The sequence below is a fragment of the Poeciliopsis prolifica genome, unplaced genomic scaffold, assembly GCF_027474105.1.
Source record: "Poeciliopsis prolifica strain line A6 unplaced genomic scaffold, Auburn_PproV2 SCAFFOLD013, whole genome shotgun sequence".
In the NCBI taxonomy this organism is placed as follows: domain Eukaryota; kingdom Metazoa; phylum Chordata; class Actinopteri; order Cyprinodontiformes; family Poeciliidae; genus Poeciliopsis; species Poeciliopsis prolifica.
Window position 1 is genome coordinate 4,186,336 of NW_026562388.1, and position 26,282 is coordinate 4,212,617.

At 40.9% G+C, this 26,282-nt stretch overlaps 1 protein-coding gene across 2 annotated transcripts in view; it reads left to right on the forward strand.

The window, feature by feature from the left end:
- The window catches only part of myo10l1 (myosin X, like 1), a 40,246-nt gene extending 15,196 nt beyond the window's left edge, over positions 1 to 25,050 (forward strand). The window contains exons 3-43 of one of the 2 annotated variants that reach the window (XM_055038361.1): positions 5,087 to 5,245; positions 5,740 to 5,927; positions 6,702 to 6,836; positions 7,450 to 7,574; positions 7,725 to 7,738; positions 7,840 to 7,924; positions 8,586 to 8,692; positions 9,140 to 9,269; positions 9,356 to 9,474; positions 9,570 to 9,716; positions 9,922 to 10,022; positions 10,121 to 10,187; positions 10,284 to 10,376; positions 10,464 to 10,532; positions 10,621 to 10,703; positions 10,902 to 11,004; positions 11,250 to 11,330; positions 11,457 to 11,581; positions 11,681 to 11,798; positions 12,549 to 12,655; positions 12,770 to 13,034; positions 13,564 to 14,412; positions 15,805 to 15,928; positions 16,824 to 16,965; positions 17,108 to 17,212; positions 17,316 to 17,411; positions 17,507 to 17,600; positions 17,694 to 17,749; positions 18,536 to 18,678; positions 18,988 to 19,182; positions 19,317 to 19,474; positions 19,563 to 19,683; positions 19,804 to 19,952; positions 20,521 to 20,669; positions 20,743 to 20,950; positions 21,273 to 21,409; positions 21,515 to 21,638; positions 22,307 to 22,657; positions 22,790 to 22,966; positions 23,049 to 23,240; positions 23,799 to 25,050. In XM_055038361.1, coding sequence (XP_054894336.1) covers positions 5,087 to 5,245; positions 5,740 to 5,927; positions 6,702 to 6,836; positions 7,450 to 7,574; positions 7,725 to 7,738; positions 7,840 to 7,924; positions 8,586 to 8,692; positions 9,140 to 9,269; positions 9,356 to 9,474; positions 9,570 to 9,716; positions 9,922 to 10,022; positions 10,121 to 10,187; positions 10,284 to 10,376; positions 10,464 to 10,532; positions 10,621 to 10,703; positions 10,902 to 11,004; positions 11,250 to 11,330; positions 11,457 to 11,581; positions 11,681 to 11,798; positions 12,549 to 12,655; positions 12,770 to 13,034; positions 13,564 to 14,412; positions 15,805 to 15,928; positions 16,824 to 16,965; positions 17,108 to 17,212; positions 17,316 to 17,411; positions 17,507 to 17,600; positions 17,694 to 17,749; positions 18,536 to 18,678; positions 18,988 to 19,182; positions 19,317 to 19,474; positions 19,563 to 19,683; positions 19,804 to 19,952; positions 20,521 to 20,669; positions 20,743 to 20,950; positions 21,273 to 21,409; positions 21,515 to 21,638; positions 22,307 to 22,657; positions 22,790 to 22,966; positions 23,049 to 23,240; positions 23,799 to 23,903 — 6,096 coding nt within the window. In that variant the 3' untranslated portion in view covers positions 23,904 to 25,050. The remainder of the gene's footprint in view (positions 1 to 5,086; positions 5,246 to 5,739; positions 5,928 to 6,701; positions 6,837 to 7,449; positions 7,575 to 7,724; positions 7,739 to 7,839; positions 7,925 to 8,585; positions 8,693 to 9,139; positions 9,270 to 9,355; positions 9,475 to 9,569; positions 9,717 to 9,921; positions 10,023 to 10,120; positions 10,188 to 10,283; positions 10,377 to 10,463; positions 10,533 to 10,620; positions 10,704 to 10,901; positions 11,005 to 11,249; positions 11,331 to 11,456; positions 11,582 to 11,680; positions 11,799 to 12,548; positions 12,656 to 12,769; positions 13,035 to 13,563; positions 14,413 to 15,804; positions 15,929 to 16,823; positions 16,966 to 17,107; positions 17,213 to 17,315; positions 17,412 to 17,506; positions 17,601 to 17,693; positions 17,750 to 18,535; positions 18,679 to 18,987; positions 19,183 to 19,316; positions 19,475 to 19,562; positions 19,684 to 19,803; positions 19,953 to 20,520; positions 20,670 to 20,742; positions 20,951 to 21,272; positions 21,410 to 21,514; positions 21,639 to 22,306; positions 22,658 to 22,789; positions 22,967 to 23,048; positions 23,241 to 23,798) is intronic. The other variant, XM_055038362.1, reaches the window with a different exon arrangement.
- The last annotated feature ends 1,232 nt before the right edge of the window (positions 25,051 to 26,282 follow it).

Genomic DNA, 26,282 nt, shown 5'->3' on the forward strand with positions numbered 1-26,282 from the left:
AAAGAAGCAACGGGAGATAGTGAAACGATCAAATGTGTTGTGTGTCCAGGAAAGGGAGTGTTCAGCAGATATTCAACACAAACACTTGTGTTGGGAAGAAAAATGCCAAATCATTTAAAAAATATTTAAAAGGTGCATACCTGGCTGAAAGAGTGTGAATAGTTTGTTAAAAATACATATTAAGCTCATTTTTAGCAGTCATCTTTTGGTAGAAATTTGTCGACATCCCCTATCTTGACTTGGAAATATTTGCCTCTCAGCCTCACAAAACGTTCTTCAGATGTTTTAGATTTTCTGCTTTGCTGATCCTACAGATTTCCTGTCAGGTTGAGGTCAGACTGGGTCAGAGTCTATCACACTGACGGCTACCAAACCTTTAATTTTCCTTTCATTGCGTCATGCAGAGGCTTGTGTGCCGAAGTTAACCTAACTCCATCCATCTTGACAAAAAAAAACAAACAATTTCTTATTGTTTCTGTCAAAGAACAAACATGAGCGGTTCAACAAAAGTGTGTTAATTTCATAAAAATATTTTTAAAGAAATAGGTAAAAAGTAGGTGAAGGATGTGCTGCTTCTGACGACAACTTATTGATCCTTTTTCAATATGTGATAAGTTGGATTTATTTTTGTTATTCGCAAATAAAATGAAGATAAAAATAAAATGAATGCATACATCTATATATTAATGTTTTATCCACAATATTTAATGTGGCTCGACTTTGTACCATATAGATTATTAATGATGCATTAGCCTTTTGTTACATTTTTCATTAGACTTTACTTTAGTTTTCATGCTTACAGTGGGGTTTATAACAAAGATCAGAGTTGCTTTTTCTTTCTTTCCACTGCTGATTATCCTGTTTCCCCTGACCAATCTCAAGTGTTTTCTCTCTTGATCTTCATAATAAATTATTAAACGCGAGATGCTCATTTTTAGACTCTCTGAGTTCTTGTTACTTTTCTGGGTGTTAAAATGAAACACGAATCTGTTCACCAGAATATGTGTTGAGTCCCACCTGAGGGCAAAATGTCCCACTGCAACTGCTTTTTAATTTCTGAGTCTTTGACATACTTTTCCACTTTAACATGTCTTCCTTCACAGAATCGCTTGTCCTGAGTTATGTAAATTTCTCAAGTGGGATTTTGAAGTCACGGGTATTTGAAAACAAATACGACTTGCACACTTATGCAAAATTGGTGCAAATAATCTTGCAGTATAACTTCCTTTGATAACAAATTGACCACTGACAGTTTTATTATTGCCTTTACCAACTCCTTTGGAATAAATTCAACTAAAACATTGTTTAGATGATTTACAGTAAGTTGATTTGTTGGAACATTTATTTAATACTTCACCACTTTCTGCGTCCCTGAGAAAAGATTTTTTTTTGTAACAAACACTTAAGGTGCCTTAGTGTAAGTCAAAGGATAAAAATGTTGAAAAGTACCACACTTAAGAACAGCAGAGGATCTATCATGCTATGGGCTAAGAGAGCCTGATTATAGTGGATCATGATTTCTTAGAAATACTGGCAAATTCCGGTGGGCTCTCTTGAAAGTCCAGTGGCGTCAACAAATGCAGAAAGTGTTGCATTCAAGTACTTTGGGGTGTTGTTTCCGCTTTACCCCAAATATTGCCAAGGCAGCCCCCAGTGTGGACTTTTATTGTTAATATGACCGCTCTGATCCGAGGCCTGCACCGTCGCATGCCTTAAACGTGCCTGTGCAAATGGCCAACAGATTTACAAAAAAAATGAACGACAGGAAAAAGCTGCGTGTTCAACACAGTGAAGAGATTTTCCCACATGAGTTGCTGCTTGTCCCCAATGGGAAGCCTGTCGGTTGAGGTGGCGTTGCTCCTAAATGGCCAAAGCGAAATTCACTGTGACAGAGCTGAGGGAGTGCAGAACCTCATGTGACCCAGATGTCCACACTGTCTGCTGCATGAGAAACCTGATGAAACTTTTACGCACAGAGCCCAAAAAAGTCAGAATAATTTGGATTAATTGGTTGGAATCTCCTCTGTAGAATATGAAACACACAGATCCTGTTTTAGTATGATTGAATGGTCATTTGTTTTCCATGGCAACTTTTTGATGTCGCCTAATGTGTGAATTATCTAGTTATAAGTCTTGTTTATGTCGTATTCATCTGCATCTGCAAAGCGTCAAATGCACGACCTGCAAATGATTTGGAATTAATAAAAGATGAAACAGAACTGCTGAATGCTTTACCTAATGATGCCAATGTGAGTATTTTGCCTCTGTAGCGAGTAGACACTTTGAAGGAGCCAGGAAGACGGGAGGCAGACTGAAATCTCCGAAGACCGGTGTCCAAGGGGAAGGAAGAAGACTCCCACAAACTGAGGAGGAAATCAAAGAGAATAAATAAAGAAAAATAAATCCATATACACAAAGAACTAAACACAACATCTTAACAAGAGAAATGAATTGAGAAAGGCAAGATTTTTAGAACATGAATAAACCTCAGTGAAAAAAAAAAACTGCAAAAGAAAACAATAAAAATCCACTGCAGGATTGTGACAGTATTAAAATAATACTGTAAGATTTTAATGCATTTTTGCTAAAATGTTATGAGCAAGTTGGGTTTCACATGTGACTACAGTCTACCTTTTTGTTGCTGTAGTGTGTGTGAAGCCTTTCTCTCTCTACCTTTCCTATAAAGTACTTTGTAGTGCATGATTCTCTAATTCAAATGGTTGAGAGTGATTGTTCAATAACAGCCTGAGGTCCCAGACTGAGCCATTAGGCTTCCAGACAGTCTATGATGCACACACATATTACTTTTAAAGAGTAATAGATCAGAAAGTCTGGGAGTGAAGAAGCACTAGATGATTAAAGAAAGCTACTGGAAATGTTTTGTAGTTCAGAAATTGCAAAAAACTTAATTAAAAAACGTATCTTGGAACTGCAACACATCAGTTATAGAGTGGGAAAAGAGGAGAAGACAGATTAACAAGCAAAAGAAAATAAGGCTAAAGGATTCTGAAGTGATTTTAGAGACACAAACAGAAACAAAGAAAGAAATTAAGAACATGACAGAATAATTTAACAGAGCGAGAGCTCATAAAGAGCAAAGCAGCGTGGAAAATCTTTGCAGAACAACTGATGTCAGGGACACATTAAGACAACATGGTCCAGCCGTAACATTCCTGCATGTTACAGCTGCCAAAACCTTTTGACCAGAAGGCACGTCAGTGCATCTCATGTCTCATAGAACCGCGAACGTCACGCAGATCAAACACTAATTAATACAGTAACAGAAAGCTCACACATACATATATTGGCTGCTTTCTGGTCACGTTAGCGTCTAATTGTGAAGTTTTCATGAAGTAACTTCAGATAAATCTACAAAATCTGATGCAGGTAAAATACAGATCCATTTATTTCCAGCAGATTTTCTTTGTTTTCAGAGAAGCTCCAAGAAGCAGGAACAGCATGTATTCAAGATGTGCTTTCATGTACTTCGATAGACAAAGGCATGTTCATGTGTCCGTTTTAATGTGCAACTTTGTTTTTCGTTTCACTCTGGTTGATTGATTTTTTTTTTTTTCTTTTTCATCTGTCTTTCCGCCCTTGGTAATTTTATTTATGTTCTGTTGAATCTGGGATTGTTTTTTGTTTTCATTGCTACCAACTTAGGTTTGGATTTAGAAAAAGCTGAGGTGAGAGGGTTAAGTTTAAATGTCTGTAAATGAAAAACTTAAAGAGAAATTATGTTTTTGAGCATCTTCTTCAACAGCTCTTTCCTTACTTGCAGTCGGAAGATGTTGCATCACAGTGAGCTTGCACAAAGGTGAATAAATCCCCAGAAATGGTGGATAACTAATCTCCAGTTTGGATGATTTAAACAACTTAAAACAAATGAAATTGAAAATGTATGTAATATGTCGCAGTTTTCTCAGTTCTGCATCTGCTACTAATACATTTTATTCATTTTATGAGACGTCAAATGTTTCAAACATTGGGATTACAGTGTTGCTGTCAGCTTCTAATGCAAGCCTACAGTAAATGTTTCTTTCCAGTGAAAGAAGAGGAATATTTAGGGAATATTTAGGTCAATTTATCACAGCTGAGTGAAGAAGCCCAGTGACTTTATAGGCTAGACCATCATCTGCATTTACCCACAAACTGGACATGAAATATCTATGATAGCTCGACATTTATAAAGGGAAAAAAAGAGTATGCCAACTGCAGAAACATGCAGACTAAAAACAGCACAATCACTCAAAATTAGCAAAGGATGATGACATGTTGATTTTTTGGGAGTGGTCTGCTATAGAGCAGCTCTTCACAGAAAAAAAAACTGTAAGTGAGGTGAAATAGATTAATTTAGGAACAGTTTGAGTGCATATGGCAAGCCCTGCTGTTACTCTCCACAGTCTACCAACACATCTGTTTCTGCAGTGCACAAGCAGTCACACACATTCACAGGGTGAAGGCTAGCTGTGTGTCATATCAGCATCCCTGTATTGTAAATGGCATGGTTTCTATTTTCAGACGAGCTGATTTCAGGGAAATAGGTGAGCGACCTTCAAGCTGAAACAGAAAACAGAACAGCAGTTACCTCCAATACCTCTGTGTGTGTGTGTGTGTGTGTGTGTGTGTGTGTGTGTGTGTGTGTGTGTGTGTGTGTGTGTGTGTGTGTGTGTGTGTGTGTGTGTGTCTTGGCTGGACACGGGGATCCGTCGTAACATCGTTTGCATGCCTGACCTGAATTCACACCGAGCTGCTTTCCCCTGTCAGGTCCCACCACATCAGATCTGTCTCACTTCCTCTCATCTTCTCTCTTCCCTCCACCACTTCTCCACGTTGCCATGGTGATGGATGGCTTAGAGGAGACGGGGGTCTGAGCCAAAACTGCTCTGTATAGTCATGAAAAAGCGGCTCTTGCAACTCTGGCATCTGTTGTCGTTCTAAAAACAACAATCTTTGACTAATTATCAAGCAGTAGCACCAATAAAAAGAAAGGGATCAGATTCGTAGATTGTTTTGCTTATGGGTTTTGCTTTAGGAAGCCTTAACATAATGATGCGAGACAGTTTGCGTGCCTCCTTGTGTGCAGGTGTTTTACCTGCAGCAGGCCGAGGTCACCAGGGAGCGGGTGTACGCGATGCACCAGTCCAGTATCGACGGGGTGGAGGACATGTCAGCGCTGGCTGAGCTGCATGAGGCTGCCATCATGCACAACCTCTACCAGCGTTACCAAAAGGACAACATTTACGTAAGTCAGGTCATCCTGGTTGTTGACACATGTGCAAGTCGATGTCTACTCTGTGTAAGCAACTGTATTTCTAACGTTTTATTAGAAATTGGGTAAAAATATGAGAATTAGAAGACTGTTTGCAACTGGAAATAGTCTAACCAACATTTAAACCTATCAGGAGATGAGTTACTCAGTACAACCACAAACTCTGAGGTTACTTGTTGTGATTTTAGGTGACAAAAAGCACGGCGGAAAATGATAAATGCTGTATTATTTTGTGTAAGATTTTCTCAGCATGAATCCAACTCTTCTGTTTAGACCTCAACAACTTATATCTACATTCTTGGTAGACTTAGGTTCAATTACATATGTTTCTTCTAGGTGAAAGCAATGTTAACTTGTTGCAGCCATAGTCCGAACTTAAATCACTTTGGAACCATAACAAGGAAGCTTTCCAACCTAAAAGAATTGTAGATGGGTTCAGAATCTGAAACTCTTGTTGGTGTTTTCAGACCAATATTGGAAGTATCCTGGCTGCTGTCAACCCATATAAACAGATCCCAGGCCTGTACGACCTGGACAGAGTGGACTTGTACTCCAAGCACCATCTGGGAGAACTCCCGCCGCACATTTTTGCCGTGGCCAATGAATGTTACCGCTGCATCTGGAAACGCCACGACAGTCAGTGTGTCCTCATAAGGTGAGTTCATGTTTCTGATTAACTGCTGGGTTGCATTGGACGTTTACTCTTTGAGCCTTTTCACATTTCGTCTGCAACTGCGAACTACATTTTTGTGATTCTGTCTAACAGATCAAGATAAAGAAAAACGATACATGGTTTTTAAAGTTTTGGACAAATAAAAATCTCAAGTCAAATCAGTTGCCTTATGTAGACACAGAGTGGGGTCAACAGATGCTGAAACACAGCTCAGCGTGGAAGGCTGCTGAAGATTAGACATGGAGATTCTAGAAATACTTAAACAGATGCGTGCCACACTTTTCAGATCTGTTAGTAAACAGTTTTCAAAACCAAGGACACTTTCTCCTCCACTTTTCAACAACATGTCACTTTGTATTGAAAGAAGGTAAGAAACCTAATTAAAGGAAGTAAACTCGATTTGTCGCTGCTGATGAAACAAAACTGATACATCAAAGTTTATGAATTGCTTCATCTTTCATTAACAAAAAAAAAAATCCTTCGCCACTGAATCAAGACGGTTTGCAGCTAAATGGTCTGATCCGAGTGCTTTCAATTACCCTCAACGTTATGGAAAGAGACTGGAACCTAATGAAATATCTGTGAAGCAATCAAGCCCCTCTATCAATTAGACGACCAGACCAGTCGGGGCTACTGGAATGTCACAGAAGGTCACTGGCTCTATAATTGGATTTGGGTTGTGTGCGTGTGTGTGTTTGCGTGTGTGTGTGTGTGTGTGTGTGTGTGTGTGTGTGTGTGTGTGTGTTTGTTCGCCAGTGGTGAATCGGGAGCGGGGAAGACGGAGAGCACCAAACTGCTGCTGCAGTTTCTGTCGGTGATGAGCCAGAACTCAATCGCTGCTCCTCAGTCGGAGAGAACCACGCACGTGGAGCAGGCCATCGTTCAGAGCAGGTGTGCAGGACGAAACGAATATTTTTACATTTTAGTCCGCTGAGTGTGCTTACCTTCATGTCTGCAGATTTACATCACATATTACTCTGTTATTATTAATCAAATAAATAAAGCTGAGCTCCTTTTCTGCTTCGGTTTTCATAGTTAAATTTGTGGATCAGAGTCACTACATTTGTATAAGCTGGAGTTTGAGACAATTACCTCTAACAAGAGCTTCAAACAACAGAATAGCTGGAAAATAAAAACGTTCAGGCCTCTATATGTTTATATTTAAGATGCAGCTGCAATATTTGGCAACCTTGATAAGTTGAAGTAAGAAGTTGCCATGATAAGAAAATGGCAACTATGAATTCCTTATAATAACCTGAGAGATCAATAAAAGCAGGCAGAAAATTAATTCAGTGATGATTAAGTTATTGCTTCAAAAATTAGTCCTACATATTTCAAATGCACCTTTTCCACTTTGACCTGAGTGAGTTTTTGTGTTGAAAATGTCGATCCTGACAGAAAACGCTGGAGATGATAGAGGTTCTGTTGTCGTTCTCCCAGAACGTTTTGAAACGTTTTCTACGTAAAACAACATAAAATCTGTAGATTCTTGTTTCCTTTTCAGTCCTATCATGGAGGCTTTTGGGAACGCAAAGACTGTTTACAACAACAACTCCAGTCGCTTTGGGAAGTTCATCCAGCTTCACTTCTCAGAGTGCGGCAACATCCACGGAGGCTGCGTCATCGACTGTATCCTTACTGTATGTGGTGGAACGACAGTTTTTTAAATGTTTATTTGTTTATTTTATAGCACATTTCAGCAACAAGCCAGTATATTAATAACAACAACAACAAAAAAAAGATTCTAGTCATAGTTGCTTCCTTGACTCTGCCTTTTAGATTTACTGGAAAAGGTAAATATACTTTATACCTTTCATGCCATTTTTTATTTTAAATGGAATGATTCATCAATTTTTAAATATAATGATAATTAATTTTTTTTTTCTCTCTGTAGAATCGTGTGGTACGACAAAACCCGGGAGAGAGAAACTACCACATCTTCTATGCTCTGCTGGCAGGAGCCAGTAAAGAGGATAAAAGTAAGTCCTCTAAATATTGGCAATGATAATTTTTTAAATATATTTTTGATTATTGATGTGCAAAGTATAATAAAAATAGCCAACCTTGTTGGAATGCACAAGTATTGTCAACCTACAGTGCCTTTCTCGAACTTAAAAAAGACACAAACCTTTAGGACAACAACCATAAATAAACCTACAGCTGCAGGGGTCAAGGTCAAAGAATCTGTTTACGTTTGAACGGTCCAGTCAAAGCTCAGACCATCTTTTCTATTTTGTCTTTCAAATAACATCCCAACAAAATACAGAAACAATTCTGGATGTAAAATGACAACTGCAACCCAGTATGCATATCATTTGTTTGTGAATCAGGTATAGATTTTAGTATTTTGGGACATCCTGGTGTTAGTTTAATATTGTGGATTTATTATAAAAAAACAATGTCAGCACACTGAAAAGAAATTAAACATGTCACATAATAATTCCACATGATAGAAAAGTTTTATATTTTATGCGAAATCCAAATTTTTGTGTTCCTGTGTGCTGAAAGCTAAAAGCTGACTTATTAATCAGCTTTCAGTTGTAAACAATTGGCCTAAGCTGAGATGAAAAGCTTATTTTACTTAACATAATATTCTGAAAATAAAGTATGCACTCATGAAAGTCTGATATGTCTCTGCAGGTCTGTATTTCCTGGAGGATCCTGCTGACTCTTTCCACTACCTCAGCCAATCAGGATGTCTGAAGGACAAGAGCCTGAATGACAAAGAACTGTACAACAGTGTTATGGTCGGTTTATGTTCAGTTAGCACGAAGAAGTAAACAATAGCGACCCTGTAAAAGTCCCAGACTTTCTCTCATTTTTAAAAAAATCTAAATTTCAGTATGCTGCTCCTATTCTCTGGAATAATCTACCTTTCCAGATTAGACCTGCTAATAGCCTGGATCATTTTAAATCGCTTCTTAAAACTCATTTTTATTCTTTAGCTCTTCATTGCTTTTTATTTATTTATTATTACTCTCATTATTTTAACAATATATATAGATATTTTTCTCTTGTATTGTTTCTCTTTTTCTTTTCATCAACTTACATTATTAACGTGTTTGGACAGCACTTTGGTGCAGTTTTACACCTGTTTTTAAAGTGCTATATTCATAAATTTGACATTGACAACATATGACTGTATATAAAGTAAACATTGCTTTTATGTGTCTCATGCCCTTGTCTTTGTGCAGGAGGCACTGAAGGTTTTAGGGTTTACAGAGGAAGAAATCAGAGACATGTTCAAGCTGCTGTCGGGGGTCTTGCAGCTCGGCAACATGGAGTTCATGCTCGCAGGAGGGGCTCAGATCACCACCAAGCAAGGTCAGGCTGCCGCTCGGTTGAAATGAGTCAGAAAGTTTAGGGTCAAGTTTGAGGAGCTCCAGAAACGTGTTCTCTTTCGTTTCCAGTGGTCAGTAACGCCAGTGAACTGCTGGGTCTGGACGCCTTCCAGCTCTCTGAAGTCCTGACTCAGCGATCCATAATCCTCAGAGGAGAGGAAATCTGTTCCCCTCTCACTATTGAGCAGGTCAGGGACATAAATACATCGTCCTTCGCCACTTTTGATTGATCTCCCTCAGGCGTGCACACAGTCGTTCTTACTCTCTTTCTGCGTCACTGCAGGCCATTGATTCCAGGGACTCTGTCGCGATGGCGCTGTATTCCCAGTGTTTCTCCTGGATCATCCTCAAGATTAATCAGAAGATCAAGGGAAAAGAAAATTTCAAATCCATTGGCATCCTTGACATCTTTGGCTTTGAAAACTTTGAGGTTAGAGCTCCAGCAAGTTATTTTTCACAAATACACATCATTTTGTTCACATACAATCTCAATAAAATATACTGTTGCTTGTGGTAAGACAGTAGAAAAAAAACCCCAAGACATGCTGTATTTCTGGGCTAATTTTGCATTCATGTCCAGAATTTCCAAGCTTAATTGGACATGTGTGTTGATCAGAGGATGTGTTGATATGCAGGTGAATCGGTTCGAGCAGTTCAACATCAATTACGCCAACGAGAAGCTCCAGTCCTACTTCAACAAGCACATCTTCTCCCTGGAGCAGCTGGAGTACAACAGGTGATGCTGAAAAACGAGCCGTGGGTCGCTGAGATTCAGCTCAAAATGTGCTGCTTGTTTCGTCAGTGTGTGACGATTTGGATGCGTTTATTGTGTAGGGAAGGAGTTCAGTGGGATGCCATCGACTGGATGGACAACGCCGAGTGTCTCGACCTCATAGAGAAGGTGTGAAACGTTGCTGTTGATGTGCACATAAAATGTCGATGTTGATTCTGTGACGCAGAGGCAGTTTGAACCTTTTTTTTCCCTCCTCGATGTCAGAAACTTGGCTTGTTGGCACTAGTGAACGAAGAGAGCCGATTCCCCAAAGGAACAGACTTCACTCTGCTGGAGAAGTTGCACAGCAGACACTCTGTGAGACATTCAATGCGCCACAGTTTAAGCTACTTTGCTGCAACTTTGCTGTTGTTAAATGCTGCACTTGTTGTCCGTTTCCTGCAGACAAACCCTTACTATGTGAAGCCCAGGGTTGCAGATCATCAGTTTGGGATCAAGCATTATGCCGGAGAGGTGAGCTCTGGTCAAATGAGCAGCTTTTGATATTCGCAAATCTGCTCATACGATCATTTTGACCGTGGGAAGTGTGTGTTTTGATCAGGTGCTGTACGACGTGAGAGGAATCTTGGAGAAGAACAGAGACACGTTCAGGGACGACATCCTGAACATGCTCAAGGACAGCAGGTAGGAGATTCAAACTCACAAAAACAAATCATTTTCTGTCAAACATTTCCCGGGACATTCGAGGGATCTTCTTTCTGTCGCCTAATGGGTTTTGAAAATGATATTGTCGTCTGTAAGTCATACAGACACAACCTGTATCATTCCCACAACCTAACTGAGTTCCTGCCATTTTTTTTTAAATTTCCTGTCGCCTCTCAGGTTGGACTTCATCTACGACTTATTTGAGAAGGTCGGCAGCAGAAACAACGAGGAGAAGATGGGGACGGCCAGACGTAAGCCCACAGTGAGCTCCCAGTTCAGGGTGAGTCATCGACATTTATTTCCTTTCGAACAGGAGACAGAACGACGTCCGGTAATCAGAAACATGTAACTAAGGAATCAGGAACTGTTTATTTCGCCAAGTAGTTCTTTTAATGATTTATTGATTCATTACTTAAAGTGGTAGTAATGAGTTATATTATTCTGTTACCAATGGGGCTGTTTTACATTATGTGAAAACAACAACAACAAAAAAATCTATATCATTTCATTGCTTTGTCTCTGCAGGACTCCCTCCATGCTCTCATGGCCACACTTAGTGCATCCAATCCGTTCTTCATTCGCTGCATTAAGCCCAACATGGAAAAGGTCACTTTGTTTGTATCTGGGCATATCTTTCCTCTAATTGACGTCAACCATTTTCTCTCTCTCTCTCTCAGGGTTTATATTGTTTAAGGTCTCTAAATGTTACAGCTGTTTTTTCTGTCTGTGTAGAATCCGAACGTGTTTGACCCAGAAATCGTCCTGAACCAGCTAAGATATTCAGGGATGCTGGAGACGGTGAAGATCCGTCGCGCTGGGTTCCCCGTTCGCAGGACGTTCAAAGACTTTTTCTCACGGCACGTCTCCCTATTGTCTTCACTCATCTAGTCTTTGTGAGGCTCTCTGCGGCCGTTGTTTCTATTTTTGTCTCGTGACATGTCTTATTTTGGTGCCAGGTATAAAATCATCATAAAAGATAAGGTGCCAGCAGCAGGGGATGACAAGAAAAGAAGCACTGACCTCTTAACTAAATATGATAAGACTAAGAAGGAGTGGCAGCTGGGAAAGACCAAGGCAAGTTGTCTGAAAAGATCCTGAGATTTTAAATGTCCGACTGGCCAGATAGGTGAAACCAGATATTTATGTAAACTGTATAAAAAGACATATTACCTTTTGATGATGTCTGTTCTGATTGGTTCATGCACAACATTTCACCAATACAGAGCCAAAACTTTTGATGTATTTTTTTTAAACGAAAACCAGAAATTCACTGCTTCTTGGTGGAACATCTTGCAAGAAATCAATACAAATTAGATTTTTGAAAATATCAGAATGAGGAATTGCTGGCCTCCACATGTACGGCTCACTCTTGGGTGCAATTTCCACACACTTGAAGTTGCCTGCAGTTGTTTAGTGTCAAATGCAACAACCTCATAAAGAAAATACGCTGAAGCTTAGAGTGTGTCAGTATCCCAGGTGAAACAAATCCTGCACCAACATGGTCAAGAAGACCAATCAGAGAGGAGGAACTCGAGAAGAAGAGGGTCAAAGAGGTTAATTTTCTGATGACACGTCATGTGATTTGAAAAATCCGAATTTGAACTGTCTGGCAATGTTGACCTCCATCACACATTGAGGAGAAATTGAAAAACTTACAAGCATGGCAACAAATCCCCACTGTGAAGTATATGGGATGACTGCATCAGGTTGCGTCGGTGTTTTTCTGCAAGAGGGACTGGTGCACCTCACAAAATAGATGAAAACATGTCCCAGGTTATACTGACAATCAGTATTTAGTATATCTCTACTGTCTTGCTCCTGTAGGTGTTCATGAAGGAGTCTTTGGAGCAGCGTTTGGAGAAAGACCGGGATGAAATCCGGCGTCAAGCTGCCATGATTATCCGAGCCCATCTACTCACGTTTTCTGCAAAGTAGGTGCCGTCCCAAATCGACGCCTCCAGGGATGACAGCGGCTCCGCTCTGATGTTTGTACTGGTTCAAAACGGGGTCTTTTTTTTTCCTTTACCCCCTGCTTTTCCTCACAGGAAGCATTTCAAACAGGTTCGCTCCAGCATCGTCGTTCTGCAGAAGCACCTGCGGAGGCACATCCAACGCAGACAGTTTGTCAAGAAGCGCAAGGCGGCGCTGGTGCTGCAGAAGCACAGGCGAGGGCAGGTGGCCCGCACCCGCGTCCGAAAACTCAACGAGGACAAGAAGAAGACGGAGGATGAGCAAAGGAAGAAGGAGGAGGAAGAGAAGAAGAAGACGGGTGGAGAGGAAAACGAAGAGGTTAATGAAGACGATAAGAAAGTGAGATCAACTGCGTTTTCAAGGGTTATTTGTTTTTGCCAGACAATTAGTATTATTTGACAAAAACAATATTGCACATGCTCCATACTCTTTCTGCTTCCATGCAGAGGAGGAGTGCATTAAATCTGAGTTTTGCATCCTAACTCAGATTTAGCTTTTTAAATGTTAACTATTGGACCCATGTAGAAAGTTGGATTAATGATGTGCCTTTATTATTAAAACGGTGACTTTTATTCAGGATTATGAGATAAAAGGAGGCTGAATGGATATTAATATCTTACTTTCTGGATTTGTAGTTGTAAAAAAAAAATTAAAACCATGAGTCGTTTTCCTTCCATTTAACTGTTACTACTTTCACATTTTGCTATTTTAATGTAGCCAATTGTAAAAAAAAAAAAGTGTTATAAATATCTTTGCAATGCACCTTTATCAGAAAAACCAGACACCAGCTGAAACACATCCAGCTATTGATGCTGCAGCTTATTATCCCTCAGTTTTAATTACAACATTTGTTTCTTTTTCCCTGAAGGATGAAGCTCGTCAAATGGAGGAGATCCTCCAGCTGGAGAGAGAGATCGAGCGCCTGCAGAAGAAGCGAGAGGACGAGGTGTCGCAGCTGTGCGAGTCGTCCAAACAGGAGCTGCAGTTGCGTCGGGATGCCGAGCTCAAGCGGATGAAGAAGGAGGCATCCCGGAAGGCAACGGAGCTCATCGACCTCCTGAACTTCGGCGGTGTGGATCCCTCTGTGGAAGCAGTCGGAGCCAAGCCTGTGGCGGCGGCCAAATCCGCGAAAGGGGCGAGCACAGCCGGAGGGGCCTCCAAAGAGGAGGACGTGGACGAAGGCTTCCATGCAGAGGAGGAATGCATCCCCCTGCCAGACTTCCCACCTCCCGCTGAGTCCGATGCTCCCATAGATCAGGACATATTTGTTCATCTGCCTCCTCCTCCACCTGCTTTTGCAGAGGGAACCGTGCCCCCCGTGGCTCCTCCACTTCCAGCGGACGGCGTCCCCGCCGCTGGAATACCTCCACCTCCTCCGCTCCCTCCACCTGGAGACGGGGCTCCCGTTCCTCCTCCTCCACCGCCTCTTCCTCCTCCGGCAGAGGGAGAGAAAACCGAGGAGACAAAAACAGACTCGGAGAGGAAAGTGAGCATGGAGGAGAGCCTGGTGGATGGAGAGGAGCCCATCTACAGCATGCCGGCCGATACAGAGTCGGACTACGACCAGGAAGACGAGGACGGGTCTGTCAATGCCGGGGACGACAGCTCGGTGTCCGGAAGCAACCGTGGGAGCGCGGCCGTGACGGACGAGGAGCACCCGAGGAAGTCCACCTGCACCAACACCAGCGTGGAGTCCTACAGAGGCAGCTCTGACTCTGTGAGGACACACACTTACTCGCTCCCTCACACGCGCGCACGCAGACATGTATGAGCAGCTATACAGCAAATCCTTTGTTTCTTGGTCACTCTTCTGACAAGCTGATTACGGAAGAGCATTGCCATCATGCAGGAAAAAAAAATTCAAGTGCTATCACGTTATAACGTGATACATATCTCGATAAAACATGATAGTTATTTTGTTATAACGTGATAATAGTCTTGTTATAATGTGATAGTTATCTTGTTATAATGTGATAGTTATCTTGTTATAACGTGATAATTATCTTGTTGTAACGTGATAGTTATCTTGTTATAATGTGATAGTTATCTTGTTATAACGTGATAGTTATCTTGTTATAATGTGATAGTTATCTTGTTATAATGTGATAGTTATCTTGTTATAACGTGATAGTTATCTTGTTATAATGTGATAGTTATCTTGTTATAATGTGATAGTTATCTTGTTATAACGTGATAATTATCTTGTTGTAACGTGATAGTTATCTTGTTATAACGTGATAGTTATCTTGTTATAACGTGATAGTTATCTTGTTATAATGTGATAGTTATCTTGTTATAATGTGATAGTTATCTTGTTATAACGTGATAATTATCTTGTTATAACATAACAATTATCTTGTTATAACGTGATAATTATCTTGTTGTAACGTGATAGTTATCTTGTTATAATGTGATAGTTATCTTGTTATAACGTGATAATTATCTTGTTGTAACGTGATAGTTATCTTGTTATAACGTGATAGTTATCTTGTTATAACATGATAATTATCTTGTTGTAACGTGATAGTTATCTTGTTATAACGTGATAGTTATCTTGTTATAATGTGATAGTTATCTTGTTATAATGTGATAGTTATCTTGTTATAACGTGATAATTATCTTGTTATAACATAACAATTATCTTGTTATAACGTGATAATTATCTTGTTGTAACGTGATAGTTATCTTGTTATAATGTGATAGTTATCTTGTTATAATGTGATAGTTATCTTGTTATAATGTGATAGTTATCTTAGTTATCTTGTTATAATGTGATAGTTATCTTGTTATAACATGATACATATATTGCTAAAATGTGATTTCTACCGGCGCAGAATAATCTAGTACAGATTTTAAGTGTCTATGTATGTTTGTTTTTAAAGTGATTTCTTAACACTTATGTCTTATGTTAAGCATAATTTCCTTCTGTGCCGTCCCATTTTGTTTAGGAAAACGTTTCAACAAGATGCGTATCACGTTAAAACATGATAACGGTTGATTTTTTTCCCCTTTGTGTGACAGCAATACGCTTCCGTAGCCGCTGATGCATTTGTTTAATGTTTCCAGGCAGCTGTAGGTAAGTGATGCATTTTTCTGTTTGATGTCGCAGTATGCAGACAGTGACGATGAACACGATGGCATGATGGACACTGATGAAGAGGTGACGAATGGACGCGTGACTTTGCTCAACGGAAATGGGCCACCATATTTCCATGGCTACCTCTACATGAAAGGTGTGTCTGTTTCACTGTACTACTTGCTTAGGTTTTAGAATTGCAGAAAAATGCAGAAACACAAACACTTTTCCCCACTTTTTATTTGATTCTTTTTACATTTTAGAGCGGCGCAGAAAGAGTCCTGACTTGAGGCTGATAGAAAATCAGCTAAAGATTAGGGTAATAGCAAAGAGGCCTTCCAACCTTAAAGACTTTCAGCTTCATCAGTAAATAATCAAAGTGTCAATGGACGTAAGCAAATGTGGTTATAAGAAGAATCTTAGTGTTGCAATGTCAAAGGTTTATAAATAATTTTGATCCACCAACCATTTTCTAATAAAAAGTCAAAAAATATACAGATAATATTGTTTTATTATGTTTAATAATCATTTTGACTTTGTAGATGAATACAAATAATTTAAAAACTAAGTCTGCCAAGTGTACATATTATCAATAAATAAAAACATATTATACAGGATTTTCTATTTACATTTTTTTTCTATGAAAATATCTATATTAAGTTTGGGACTATATTCAGCTGACATAAGCCCCACTCTTCTGTTTTTACTACTTCCTTCTGTGATGTCATCATCTCAGATAAACACAAACCAAAATCTGAAGGTTTTTTTTCCGTCTCAGAAATGTAGTATTTTGTTAAAGCCTGCATTGGACATGCATATTTCATTATTACCTGGCGTGGTTTTTATTGTCGATGTAAATTCGTTTGTGAAAAAAAACAGACCACCAAATATCACATTATATCAAAAACCTTCTCGTAAGTAAGGAAAAATTATTACACATGCATAAAAAAAATAAAATCCTTTTGTTAACTTACTGGGTCCTGAGGCCACTGTTTTCAGAATGTTTTTTTTGTTGTTGTTGCTGTGTTGATGTGCTCTCTGTGTTTCTTCAGCTGGTCTGATGATCCCGTGGAAGCGGCGGTGGTGTGTGTTAAAAGACGAGACGTTCATGTGGTTCCGGTCCAAGCAGGAATCCTTGAAGTCCGGGTGGCTCTACAAGAAGGGAGGAGGACTGTCCACTCTTTCCCGGAGGTTGTTGTAGTCACTACTGAGCTCAGCCTGCATGCTAACGACATAAAACCCTGCAACAGATGCTCACTGAAAGCACCCTGCGGTGCAATCCAACGGCCTCAAAAGTAAACGAGGTGGTTCTAATTGTTGTATTTTTCTTCCTAAGAAACTGGAAGATGCGCTGGTTCGTGCTGCGAGACAGCAAACTGATGTACTACGAGAATGACAGCGAGGAGAAGCTGAAGGGAACCATCGACATCAGGGCGGCCAAGTATAACCTTAAACTTCCAGATGAAAAAAAAAAAAAACCAACACATTTTATTCAAACGTTCAGCCTGTTGACGCCAACAGCTGACCTGCTTGTGATTCTGCAGGGAGATCGTGGACAATCATGAAAAAGAGAACGCTCTGAACATCGTGACAGACGAGAGGACGTACCAAGTGTTTGCTGAGTCGCCAGAAGATGCCAGGTGTGACGAAGAGCTTTGTGCAGGAAATGGGAACATGCTGGGTTTTTTTTTTTAACCTTGTAACGTGTAATTGAATTTTCTCTTTGCCTGCAAAGTGGATGGTTTAATGTGCTTAGCAAGGTGAGAGTGTGCACTCCTGAACAGCTGCTGGACATGTCCCACGAGCAGGCCAATCCTAAAAATGCTGTTGTAAGTCTTTATTTGAGTGAACTGATTAATCGATCATGTAAACTTTATTATGGTTATAGTGGTATTTACCACTTCCTGTTATCTTTTATCCAGGGAACTCTTGATGTAGGGCTCATCGACTCTGTTTGTGCATCAGACAACCCCGATCGGTAAGTCAAAGCAATCAAATATACAAAACCAGAATTTAATCTCAAACTGCATCAAAGATGTTCTGCATTTGTACAATATTTGCTATTTGCAGGCAAACAAAAATATGTCCCAAATTACACAAATTGGAACTTTGTTTTTTTTTTATTTTCTTCTTTTTTTACATGATAGAGAAAGCTGCCTAGACAGGAGCAGGTGTAGCGGGTTCCCTCTCATACAAAAGCATGGGATCACTTTCAATTTTACCTTCCGTGAATAAACATTAAAACATCTTCCAGAGGGTGAACATTTCTCTTATCAGTGCAATGGAGCATCAGCTCACAAGCAAAAGTGAGCCAAGAATCAAAACGTTGGAAGTTTGGAGAGAAACTCCAGATTAAAAATCTCATTGAGAGCTTGTGATCAATCTTTAAATGCAGTTTTTGAAAAACGGGAGAACCTTTGAGCCCCCACAAGACAGAAATCCAGAATACCAGGGAGAACAGCAGATGTAATGAAAAAGAAACACAGAATATTTATGTAAATCTGTATAATTTATACACATACATATGATATCTGAAAACATTAAGGTTGTGGAAATAGCTTCTGTCAAATTCAAAGGTGTTGTGATGATCGATATTTACCTTGAGATTGGCTGGGAAAGCCAATAAGTAACGTGTGCGGTCTCTTCAGCTCCTACTGAAATGTGTTGCAGGAATAAGACAAACTCTCAAAAAGGAAGAACAAAAACTTTATGGATGAAAGACTAATCTGGCCCAATATGACCTCATTCCACTCACTTTTTGCAGCCCAAATTCGTTTGTCATCATTACGGCAAACCGGGTGATCCACTGCAACAGTGACACACCCGAGGAGATGCATCACTGGATCAGTCTGCTGCAGAAACCCAAGGGAGATGCCAGGATAGATGGACAGGAGTTCCTTGTCAGAGGTAAGTGTTTCAGAAAACCCAAAAATATTTGCAATCTTTAAGTGCAGTCCACCTTTATTGGCGCTACTGGCAGGGTTTTGGGAAAAGGCTTTAAAATAAAGACATCTTTCATTACTGCAACATAAAATAGAACATTTAGAAAGATCCAACCTTTGAGTTGAGTACATTACATTTGCAGGAAAGAAATGACTGTTTTTACAAATTTTACAACTGAGAGAACACTTCTTCTGTAACATTTCTCAAAGTCAGAGCATGTGGCGTGAGGGACCTTTGAGGTTACATCTTGTCCTCCCCTTTCGTCCCCTTCAGGTTGGCTCCACAAGGAGATGAAGACGAACGCTAAGAGCACGTCCCTGAAGCTGAAGAAACGGTGGTTTGTTTTGACCCACAACTCTCTGGATTACTACAAGAGCGCAGAGAAAAACTCATCCAAGATGGGGACTCTGGTCCTCAACTCGCTCTGCTCCGTCATCCAGCCGGATGAGCGGGTCCACAGGGAGACTGGTGAGGAACGGGAAACGAAGGGAAGCTGCCGAAAGCTTCAGGAGTCAAACAGAGGCGGTCCAGGATACATGCAAGGCTTCTGCTTCTGAAAACGGTTTGAATTCATAAATAGCAACTGAACTGTGTCTTTACAGGCTACTGGAACATCATCGTGTACGGAAGAAAGCATTGCTATCGCCTATATACCAAAATGCTGAACGAGGCCATGAGATGGACGGCTGCAATCCTGGGAGTGATCGAAAGCAAAACTCCCATCGAAACCCCGACTCTGCAGCTCATCAGAGATATCAAAGTAAAACCAAGTCACGATAGGAGTGCACACTCAAATCTATGAGTTGATATCTGCATTTAAGTTGAGAGTTTGTTATTCATTTCCTCAGGAGAACAGCGTGAATTCAGAAATAGTGGAGCAGATGTACAGGAGGAACCCGATCCTGAGATACACACAGCATCCGCTGCACTCGCCTCTGCTGCCGCTGCCTTACGGAGAGGTCACCAGCTGTGAGTGACTCCATTTAAAAGACGCTTTTCTTTTAAACCTTTACGCATGTTAATCTTTAGTCTTTTTTTACTGTTTTGCTCTTATTTTGTTTTGTCCCACGTAAATCTTTCTGTGTGCAGTACATCGGCAGCAGGGCTACGCTAGCCTGCAGGACGAGGCGGTGAGAGTTTTCAATTCGCTGCAGGAGATGGAGACGCTGGCAGACACGGTGCCCATCATTCAGGGCATCCTGCAGACCTGCCAGGATCTGCGCCCTCTCAGGGATGAGGTACGTTTTTATTTCCGTCATAAGTTAATATGTGTCTTTGTCAAAATTTTAAAAAATACAGTAAACAGAGTTTTGGATTCTACTTCTTCTTCTTTTTTAAAATTTTATTTACATTCTCTTATGTTAAAGCCACAAACATCAACGTGATTTTGGGGGATTTTATGTGACAGACACTAAGGAGCAAAGATTGTGAAGTTGGAGGAAAATAATCAGTGGTTTTCAAATCATTTGTCAAATGAAAATCAGAACATTTTTATTATAGAACTATGCTTCGTTGCTGCTTCAGCTGCAACTCTTTGGTGGTATCTCACTACCAGCTTGAGACATTTAACAACTTCAAAATTTCCCCATGCATTTCCCTCAGCCTGAGTCAAATTTGAGACGGTGAACTTCTCCAGCATCCTCCAACAGGTTTTGTTTCTGGACTGCCCCTTATTATGTCCATCCAGCTTCCCGTCAACTTTAATCAGTTTAAGAGTGTAAATACTTTGCTCGGACAATGTGTGGCCATATGGTAAATATGAGTATTTCTTTAGTAAATTCTCTTATTTTTTTCTTCTTCTTTTAGGTTTATTGTCAGGTGATCAAGCAGACCAATCATGTGCCTCAACCAAACAGCCCAGCCAATCTGGCACACTGGCACCTGCTCACCTGCATGAGCTGCACCTTCTTGCCCAGTCGAGCCATCCTCAGATACCTCCGCTTCCACCTTAAAAGGTAACAGGAACTCTTTGCCTCTGATTACTGAAACCTCTTTATACGGAAACGAAAACATATGTTTGTGGCTCAGGGTGCGGGAGCGTTATCCCGGCACCGAGATCGAGCGCTATGCCAGCTTCATCGGAGAATCGCTGAAGAAGACCAAGACTCGTGAGTTTGTTCCCTCTCAGGAGGAGATCGCCGCCCTGCTGCTCAGGCAGGAGATGAGCACCACTGTGTACTGCCACGGAGGAGGCTCCTGCAAGATCTCCATTAACTCGCACACCACAGCTGGAGAGGTGGGTAACAGATGTGTAGCATACTGAACGTTTCATTGCATCAACAGAGCTAAAAGAATGGATCAATTTTACCTCTTCAATTTTTTTTAATGATAGTATGGCATTGAAATTATTTTTAAAGATCTCCTTCTTCCGTAGTACCGATTTCAATAATCTTACAAGGACACAATACCATGTTAATGAGGTCAGGTTCTATCAAATAGACAAGAAATAAGTCAGGATTCTGCAAGGAAAAGCTTTAAAGTGATTTATTTTTGGGTAGATTTCTGCATCTCCTCAATGTAAATAAAACCCTACAAACATTATATTTCTGCTGGTGCAGGTTGTTGAGAAGCTCATCAGAGGTCTGGCCATGGAGGACAGTAAGAACCTGTTTTCTCTATTCGAACACAACACTTTCACAGACAGAGCGCTGGAGAGCAGAGTGATTGTGGCGGACGTTCTGGCCAAGTTTGAGAGGTGAGTCAGTCTCCTCAAACATCACAGTGCAACCAGAGCCCTTTTAGGATTCTGGATTGATTTTGCGCGATGAGCCAATGTTTCTATTTGTGTGTTTGTGTTCAGACTGGCAGGCAGTGAAGAGGATGAGGAAGAGGGAGAGTGGAAGCTGTACTTCAAGCTGTACTGCTTCCTGGATGTAGAGAGCATGCCCAAGGAGGGAGTGGAGTTTGCATTCATGTTTGAACAGGTGTGATTTCATCTGAAATGACGCAAATAACTAAAGACATTCTGTTTGTTGTGAAGAACAACTACGCCTGGCAAAAGCAGTAACTCCTCAAGCCTTTTTTTACACTTTCACAATCCGCTCTGACAAACTTCCCTGACACTATTAAGGAAGCATTCCCACAGCATGATCCTGCCACCACCACATTTCTTAGCTGCAGGTTGTGATATTTGTTTTCCGGGCCACAGAGTTCTCTTCTATGCATAGGTCAGGTTGTAAAATTTTGATCTTATGCGAAGTTCTGCAAGACGCTGTGGGTATTTTATTCCTTCTGGTACAAATCATTGACTTCTTTAGCATTTCAAAAATCTACGCACAACTCAACAGAAATGTTAATTGGACGAGTTCAGATGGTGCCTCAGCAGCGCAAAGATTAAAGAAAGATCAAAGAAATCAGTTTAGTGGATACGCAAATTGTTAAAGTGTTTTAGTAAATCAGGAGGCTTTTCCTTTCATCCTGAAATATCCGCCGTAACCTAAATGACGTCTACTAGGCATTACATGGGTTGTATTAACGTGTGTTAATGTAGTTTGATATTTTACACAGTGAAAAACAGCCTGTTGGAAAAAAGACTAAAGATTGGTTTAAATTTAGGAGATTATTGGGAAATAATCCTGTTATTTTCTTCCAGGCACATGAATCTTTAATTAGCGGCCACTTTCCTGCCTCGGAGGAGACTTTGCAGCACCTGGCGGCTTTACGTCTCCAGTATCTCCATGGCGATGGGGCGGGTCGGGCTGGATGGAGCCTGGGAAGCGTCTATCCGATCGGACGCCTTCGGAATCGCATTTTGCAGTCCACCAAACCGGGCGTGGGAGCGGCAGGCGGAGCCGGGTCGAGAGGCAGCGGAGGAATCGGAGACGTGATTGGGACCATCGGAGGACAGGGCGGGACCGGGGCCAGCACGGAGAAACGCAAGACTCCCACCTTCAGGGATTCCTCCCTTAGGAAAAGCAAAACGGGTTCACTGAAGAAGCAGAAGGTACGCCTCCGTAATCCTTAATCTGCGTTAACAACAATGGAGGGAAAAAAGGCAAAAGTGTTAATTGTACGAACCCAGGTTTATCTGACTGACAGTTTGTTTGCTGACTGTTTGACAGAGATGATGTTTCAGGTGGAAGGGGAGCAGAGGCTGGAGATGTGGGTGAAAGAGGAGACATCTGCGACGCGCACCAGCATCCTGGAGAAGTGGGCCCGTCTGCAGGGCATGCCACAGCACCAGGCCATGCTCAAGTACATGAGCATCATCAAGGAGTGGCCCGGATATGGCTCCACTCTCTTCGACGTGGAGGTGAGAAATAACAAGGACGATGGATGTCATGGTCAGGATAGTGATATTAAAAAAAATTCAACAAAATGTCTTCTCTTGGCAGTGTAAAGAAGGCGGGTTCCCTCATGACCTGTGGCTGGGTGTGAGCGCAGACAATGTTTCAGTGTATAAGCGAGGTGAACCGAAACCACTGGAGACGTTCCAGTATGAGCACATAACCTTCTTTGGAGCTTCACAGCCCTGCACCTACAAGATCATCGTGGATGAGAGGGAGATGTACTTCGAGACTCCACAGGTGAGACGTCACTGAGTTTCACTCAGACAGGACAGGTAGAAAATCAATGTTGGGTTATTTAAGTAAACTGTAAAACCTTCTTCTGCTGTACAAAGTAACCTGTTAGAAACATTGAGAACCCCCCCCAGAAATGTTTACAATAATTCAGATAGACAAAAATGACCCAGCTTGTTAGCCATGTTTAGTATATTGAATGGAGTAAGTCAATTACACACAGCATGCTAGTAGTGGTCCACATGCTACTGGCATTATTCACGCAAAAATTAACATGTTTGTAAAATTGGCATAATATTACTAACATGGTTCAAATTCATGTTACTCACATTCTTTTTTTTTTTTTGCTAAGCTTAGCATTGATGCTAATTTTCAGAATGCTGGGTCCAAACCGACGGTCACACTTTGGCAGGACCTGGTTAAATTTCTTCAGGAATTTTCTAGTTTTGCTGTATGCTGCCCCTTATGCTGCGTTGCCCTGGCAGAACGCCACGTAGCTCATATCCAAAACCGCTGTTGTCTGTAGGACGATCTCATGGTCCAACTTGTGCTTTCCCTCTGCAGGTTGGAGAGATCACCAAGATCATGAAGGCGTACATCAACATGATGGTGAAGAAGCGTTGCAGCATCATGTCCGTGACCAGCGTGGCCAGTTCCTGGGCCAGGTGATCACCACGCCACTCCTCGGTTTGTCCATCCATCCATCCAGCAGCAGCGGGCTCCCTCTATTGGCCTCCTTTTAGTGTTTGGGTATAGACGAAGGCAGTTGCAGGAGCCAGCTAATCCAACAGGCTGAGACATGGAAAATGAAGCCTGAGTCCTACTTGAGATTAAAACGAGCATGGCAGACAAAATAACCAGTGGTTTTGGACTTTCACCTAAAGCATACACCAACCCCAGCTGTAATAATGCATGTAGATGTTCAAGCACATCACACACTGCTCTGTTGTTCCCTTTTCAGGCAAAAAAAGAAAACGAACAATAACAAGCACAAATTAGCCACCCAGTTTTCTCTGCGCACTGCCAGACAAGACGTAAACCACACCCATTCTTTCTTTGACCCTCATTCCTCCGATTTTTAATCTCTCTCTCTTTCTCTTTATGTTTCTTTATTCTTATGGCATCTTTTTTCTGTTGCCATTAAGTTCTACGGTTTTACTCTTCTTCTTCTTCTTCTTGCTTGCTTTTTTGGTGTCGTTTCCAGTCGTTTATCTTTAACGTCAGCAGTGTTACCAGTGAGTGAAAGAACCGAAAAAAATGAATATTCTTCTGGGCGTCCCACGCCTCCCTGTCCCACATTGTGTCCTCGCGCTGCTCACTCGTTACTGCCACCATGTGGCCACGAGGAAAACGCAGCAACAGGAAGTGTTTGTGAGTGTCATGAAAAGATTCAAGGTGGTTCTGTGGAAGCTCACCTGACGTTAGGAGTCAGTGCAGAGTTTATGTACATTTGCCTCCGCAAAAAGACTTATGTGAAGATATAACACAGCCTGCATAGACCTGTATAGTCACAACTATGTACACATAAATGAAACAAATGTATCATTTTGTATGGATCACAGACTTACTGCAAGGTGGATTTGATTTTCCTTTTGGTGGCTACTGTACTGTAAAGCCTAGTGATGCCATGCCTAACACAATGTGATGCCTGTCATGTAAAATACATGCAGAAAAATTATCGTTAAGAATGACCACTGTATGTCTGTGGACTATGATGCCTGTGATGTGCACCATTCACTGGCTGTGACTTACTGAAAAGTAAAAATGAGCAGAAGCGCGGGCCATGCTGCGTCTGGCTGCTATCCAGGTTCATGTCTTCGGTCCAGGTTCATGTCTTCGGTTATTGACAAGTCTACCGTTGTCGTCGTTTGCAGGAGTCACTCTCCCACTTTACCTCGAGCCATAAAACACGTTTTCTTTCTTTTTGTCCTTAATCGAGGAGCTCAGGATACTTGCATCAATAAGTGAGTAAATTAGAATACAGCCAAAAGGATTCTGGTTTTGCTGTCGTGCTTTGCAGCTTAGAAAAACTCAACATGTTCAGTTTCTCGCTTGCTTGCCTCTTTTCCTTCCACTCAACTCTTCGTTAATATGAAGTGGAAAGCATTTTGTGAAGAGCCAGCTTCTTTAGCAATGCTCCTGCATGACTTACCACAAAATGAACCATGACAATATAAGTCATCATCACATCACATTCCTCTGTTGAAATTGGTTTTTACTGATCTTATGTAATGTTCAAATTACTGGACAAACTGAATTTTAAGCCGTCACAATTTCCACTTGAAATATATCCTTGTGTGATAAATTTCTATACATGATTTCCACTAATTGAATTTAATTAATCGACTAACTTATCTTTTTGCTGACATTCTAATTTATTAAAAATGCAAGTGTGCAAGCTCCAATTACTGTTTCCACTCTGAACATTTCAACTTGACACTTTATTGTCAATATAATATTATTATTATTGTATAAGCCCTCTATATTATCTGTCCTTAAATGTGATATCTGGATTGCTGCTGTGTGGGTGAGTGTTAAAGCAGACTGCTGTGAAACAGAAAAGAGAAAAGAGAAGGTGTTGTAATGAGTGTATTCTTCAAAAATAAGATGTATTTATATGACCACTTTTTTCGCAAGGAATGGTGTTGTAATTGTGAGTTTACATAAGGGGGGAAAAAAAGCATGGGATCATAATGGGAAGGTATGGAGCTTATTTATTACTTTATGTATTGTATGTATTTCAATGTCTGTTTGGAGGGAACTGAACACATCCTGAGTCTTTAGAATATTACCAGTAAGAGGTACCAGTATTGGTTTCTGGTTTCCAGGGAGGATTTATAATCACCAGTTTTACGTGACTTTTGATTGGCTTTGGAGTTGACATAAGGAAGGGCTTGCCTAGGAAGCTATTCATGCAAAAGCCTCCACGGAGCGCAGCAGGTGAGCCGAACATGTTGCACACAGGCTTTTGGTTCTACGAAGTTGTGGAACGGGTGTGTTAAGTGAACTGCAGCTAGGTGGCAGCATCGCCGACTTCTATGACCTCCA